The sequence below is a fragment of the Lolium rigidum genome, chromosome 1 (genome assembly GCF_022539505.1).
Source record: "Lolium rigidum isolate FL_2022 chromosome 1, APGP_CSIRO_Lrig_0.1, whole genome shotgun sequence".
Classification (NCBI taxonomy): Eukaryota; Viridiplantae; Streptophyta; class Magnoliopsida; order Poales; family Poaceae; genus Lolium; species Lolium rigidum.
The window spans coordinates 3,140,274-3,145,987 of NC_061508.1; the positions used below are offsets into that span (position 1 = coordinate 3,140,274).

Consider the following 5,714-nt stretch of genomic DNA (forward strand, 5'->3'; position numbering starts at 1 on the left):
TCCATGCACCACACCGGCACACACACAAGCGCTTCACCTGCAACAAGCATCCATACACACGACGGCCACACAAGATCTACAAGCATATGCATGTCTCCTCCAAGCATATGTATGTCTCCTCCAACTACTCACCTTCTAGATTCGATACCGAGACGAGACCGCGATCGATGACTTCGAGAGGAGGAGAGAGTATGGAGAGCCTTCTCCTCAACTCCAATTAAGTATCAACCAAAGTAAGTGTAATAAATACCCAAGCAAGTGAAAAGTGGAGTCAAAATGGTATGAGAGAGAAGGGGGACGAGCTAGATGGAGGAAGAAGAATGGCTTGTGTAGTGTGGTAGGTGGGAGGTTGCTCACTTTTGTAGATCTGGTTCGCTAGTTCAGTGGCGCACCAACCACGATGCGCCACGAGAATAGCTTATTTACGTAGGCGCACCGACCACGATGCGCCACGAGAATAACTTATTTCCGTGGCGCACGAGATCACGATGCGCCACGAGAATACCTTATTTTTGTGGCGCACCGTCGCCGTGCGCCACGGAAGAAGTAATTTCCGTGGCGCACCTAGGTTTGTGCGCCATAGAAATTGTAAAACCAATGATTGGGGGTGACAGGGTGTGGGGCCCACCAAGTTTTTGTGGCGCACGGTTTAGCGGTGCGCCACAAAATTAAGCTTATTTCGTGGCGCACCGAGCTCGTGCGCGCACAAAATAAGTTCACGTGGCGCACCAAAAGCGCGTGCTACGGAACTAAGCTTCGCCTATAAGGGTTTTCCTACTAGTGCCTGCACCTTGCTGTTGGAGGTGGCGGTGACGGAGAAGTCGACGCGCGCGGGGCTGAGGACGACGGAGGTCACGATGGCGACGGTGCTCACGGTGAGGGTCACGGCGATGGCCGCCAAGATGTACTGCTTCGTGCCCCACACCGAGCATGCGTTGGTGGACTGCCCACCACTGCAGGTCACCATGCTTGAAGCAGCTGTGTCTTTGTGCTGCGTATGTGTGTCCTTGTGCCTTTAGCATGGTGCCCAGCACCGGAGAAACCCTCTTTTATCCACACCATACACATGCAAACCTGGCCAACGGGCCGTGCTTTTGGCGCGCCGGCACGAAGCACGCGAGCCCGGCCCATGTTAGGCCCATTACGACACCTGGCTTAACGAACCGTGCCTGGGCTTCTTAGAGCATGTCTAGCAGGCCCCTTATATTTCTGCCCCGTATCTGGCTGCTTTTTCGCCCCGTATCCAAAAGTTGGCAACGAAAGAGGCATTCCGTCTAGCAGAACCCGTATTTCGCCCCGTATTTTCAAAAATAAAAACCCCGGGAAGTTCGATTTCAATGAATCATACTACGGATTTCATTGATCATACTACGGATTTCATTGATTCTACATCCAGAATGCGCGATCCTACTCGGGGAGGTCGACTAGATACGAGTCCGCCTCCGCCTCCGCCTCCCGCAACTCCGCCTCCTTCGCGGCGGCGATGGCCGCCGCCACCTCTTCCTCGATTGCCCTCTTCCTCTTGGCGTCGTCCTTCGAGAGCTGCCGTAGCTCCTTCAACAAGTCCGGGGCCTCCTCGTCATCGCCGGCGAGCGGAGCTCTTCTAGCGCTGGTGCTCCCGCTGCTCCAAGCCTCTTTCGCCCAGCGGCGGCGCTCCCAGTCGGCGCGCCACTCGTCGAACTTGAGCCCGCTCATCGGCTTCATCGGCGGATCCTCGATGAACCAGCGCCCGCCCGCGCGAAGTCGATTAGCTTTTCCGGGACGGACGCGGCGCCGTTGTACTTGCAGGCCGCGCCACGGCTGCCGGCGGCGGATCTCTTGCATTGCCGCCGCCACGCTTCCTCTACGGTGTCCGGCGAGCGGGATCGCTTCGATCCGCTCGCCGGCGATGCCCTACTGCGGCGGCGGGAGTCCATCCTAGCTTGGGGGTGGAATGCGGCGCGGGGGAGCGGCTAATTGCTCGCCGGAGCAGGAGGAGGAGGCGGCGGCGCGCGGCGGAGCTAGGGTTGCGAGTGAGGGGTTAACCCCTCACTCGCACCTGCGCCCACTATATGTACGGGGCGACGGGCCGATTTCTGGGCCCCGTATTCCGCCGAAACGGGGCGGCCCGAATACGGGGCCTGCTAGACGGCCCGAACCGCGCCTGCCCCGTATGTCGCCGGAATTTTACGGGGTGGGCGGGTTATACGGGGCCTGTTAGACATGCTCTTAGCCGAGCAGAAGACATTCAGACAACACCAACTCGAGGAAAGAATAGCAAACTCGACAGCGTGGGCGTGTATGACTATCCTGTTTATTCAGTGCACCAGAACAAAGTTCACGGCCGCACGGGTTGAAACACAACCACAGCCCCGAATGCTTTGACAATTCAAAGTTCAAACAAAGATATACCACCAATCATTTATACAGCATTGCAGAACGAAATGAGATCTCCACAAGCATCAGCGTCAGACATTATTTGCAGAGGCAGTTTGGTTACAGGAAATGAAAAGAAAAAGGCATTACAAGGATCGCTTTCGTTGGAGATAATTTGTTCTAGTGCTGGGAGATAAGTTTTCCATGTCTAATTCACATGGTTGCACGTCGATTCCGGCGAAATTGTGTTTGTGCTTTGCACTAGTTCTTGCCCATCATGGCTCTGTCCTGCTGCCTCAGCCTCTCACCTTCACGGGAAAGATAGCCCTGGAACTTTTCCTGCCAATATTCAAACAAAGATTGTTATGCTGCAGCGCAGGTCAACAAAAGGAGTGCAACAACTCACAAGTTCTGGACAACAGTTTGAATGTAAGCTAAACAAAAAAAAGGTTTAAAGGAGTCATGTGCAGAGAATAATCAAGCAATAGGAATATAGATAAATTGTGCAAATCGTCTGTAAGATGTTCTTAACACAATAATTACAACAATATATACCACAAAGAGATTCACTTGAGGCAGTGTCTAACAAAAAGTTACTCAAAAAGTACCATGCATATCTAAACCTTCACTAGGCTCAGTTCTACAAGACATCAAGGTGACTGCATATCAGCAATTAATTGGTTCCAGGGGAAAATGACTAAGAGTTAACCTTTCAAGGCATAAGGGAAGATACGATAAGATTGAGAATGTCATATAGAGCATCCAGGAACAAGCAGATTTAATTTCTGCTTATGATAAAGAAATGGATGATATACCAAATCAATATATCTGCCACCACATCTTGTTTTGTTGAAAACAGAACTTCAAAACTCAGATAGAGCATCTAGAAACTACTGAACTAAAAATCTCTAAAACGGAGCTGGATAATAATATAATCTTCAAAGGTTATAATCAAAAATCATAAGTATGACCCAAAAGCATACTACACAATTAGAAATATCCAAGATATACTGTGCCATCTTAAAAGACAATGTGGAGCAATAAAGTGCCTAGCAAAACATGACCAAGCAAGTCCTCAGTATTTCAACCAAAATAGGCCAACACTGAAGTTCAAAACATATACTCCCTCCATTTTAGCCTACATTTAAATTACAATTTTGTTCCATATTAGTTTAGATTTTAGCTTTGTAATCAACAACACCACAACAGTCTTTTTACTCTCTTTATGGGATGCCATTCATTTTAATGTAGCTTGGATTGGTTGTTTACATATCAAAGTAGTAGTATTAAATGTCTTGCTAATTGGTCTTGAAATTTATAGAATGTAGAATAATAGAAAACAGAGGGAGTATTTGTCAAAGACAGGAACGCTACGATTGAGCAAAACTGAGCCAAAATAGAAACTCAAAACAGTCCAAAAACAGCAGCATAAAGGGAATCTAGTGTGCTAAAAATCCCAAAGCAACTTTTTCAACATAAGGCATGTTTAGACACTTGGTCACTCGATCACTATTCAAACATATAGCCTAGTAGTCTAGTACCTCAACACAACCTGCATATTCCGTGCTAATAGACCTGGCAGCATATCACGACTTGCACATACTTGGGGTGGCTTATCTCATCAAAGAAAGCAACAAGCAGATATGGCTTCCCCACTTTGCTAATCCAGAAATGAAGATTATGCAAGATAGGATGCATATCTTGCTCAACCATTTCAATCCCCCATGTTCCTAGTCTACTAAATTATGTTTCTGGGTAGCACCAAGAATCAAGGATCAAGCCACCGTGCTTAATGCACAATTTAATGATTATTACAGCAATACAAAGAGTTGACAACTCAAACTCAAAAACATTTTCACAAACTTTGGAGTCACTAAAGATTGGCAAACCAAGCCTTTTCATGTGAGAAGACAGATAAAATTGAAACCAAATCTAAATGCTAATAGAGGACCATCTAATCTGACAAACAAATATACACATCATGAGTATTCTATTTATCAGAAGCTAAGGTGCCCAGTACTCGGATTGTGCTCATCAATCTCTCACCATGCCATGAAACAAAGAAACAAGTTGAATAACAATGCAGGTACGTAGGTAACTTGAATGGAAGAGTTAAACTACTGCCACGTCTGGTTCCAATTCCTGAATTTGGTGCACAATGTGCAAATACTCTAGTTTGTAGTGCATTATTTTGATTCAGATGAAATCACTGGAAAGGATCAGAATTGTAATGAATGACAATAATATGTAGGAAATGTAGAGGTTGCAGAACATAATCTGATCTTCCACGCTACATGACCAAAGGAGGCAGCAAAATCTCCTGCTAGCCACCCACCCACTAGGCTACTAAGTAAAAACCCTTGACCTCTTTTAAATGAACCGGACAATCAGACCCAATTATCTTGGATACCGAAAGAGTCGTCAATTGCTCAGTAGGCTATGGGCTCCTCAGATAACTGACAACTGCTCTACCGCGTGAACTGAAACAAAAGAATCCATCTTGCATAAGTACAGATACTCTAATCACCAAGTGAAAACATTAATCCAACCACGTCTGCCCTAATCCAGGAACTTTTGGCCTCTATTAACCACTCATAAAACAAATTCTACTTGTGTCTCCTCACGTAGGGAAAAGGACCGCACGTAGGGGAAGAGCGGGTTGGGCGACGGATGCGGGGAACCGACGGGATGCGGCGATTGCGGATGGGGGATTGGTTACCTTGCCGCCGAAGAGGAAGATCCCGGCGAGGCCGGCGGTGGCGACGCTGCCGCAGATGACCACGGTGGACGAGAGCAGGGACCAGTTGCGGTAGATCATTGTGGCCTCCTCCTTCCTTGGGATTCCTCTCTCTCGCTGCTGCGGACGGCGGACGGCGAACGGCGGGCGGCGGGAGAAGAAACGGCGGAGGCGTTCTCGCCGAAGAGTTTGTGTATGGGAAAGATGGGGGATTTCTAGCTCGGATGATGGGCCATTTTTGGATGAGTTTATACGAGGCCCGTTGAAAAGAAGCTCTTCATTTGTAATTTTGTATGCTCGATTGTCTGCGATATTTTCCGCTAAAATAAGATTGTCTGTCACATTTTGGGCAGCTTGAAAGTTTGAAAAACTTAATTTATAATTTATTGGCTAAATATGTTTGTCACCAAGGGTAAACTCGTTTGATCATCTTTTCAATGGATTTGTATTGCCGTGCTATTCAAAATTAGAAGTTCAAGTGCATGTTTTCTGAATTTATCCGTTTACGAAATGATCGGTGCTAAATTACATCATACCTTTTTTTCTGGTTCTATCTTATGTGTTTCTTATTGTGCAGAAGATATCTAACGGCTCATTGACAGGGGTGGATCTTCAGCGCAAA

General features: G+C 47.3%; 1 protein-coding gene across 1 annotated transcript; it reads right to left on the reverse strand.

The window, feature by feature from the left end:
- Nucleotides 1–2,367: 2,367 nt before the first annotated feature.
- LOC124666236 (succinate dehydrogenase subunit 8A, mitochondrial-like) lies at nucleotides 2,368–5,279 on the reverse strand. Its single transcript, XM_047203586.1, has 2 exons — nucleotides 5,075–5,279; nucleotides 2,368–2,694 (listed from the first exon to the last, which is right to left on the reverse strand). The coding sequence occupies exons 1-2, from the start codon at nucleotides 5,171–5,173 to the stop codon at nucleotides 2,617–2,619; spliced, it is 177 nt and encodes a 58-aa protein (XP_047059542.1). The 5' UTR covers nucleotides 5,174–5,279; the 3' UTR covers nucleotides 2,368–2,616.
- Nucleotides 5,280–5,714: the final 435 nt, after the last annotated feature.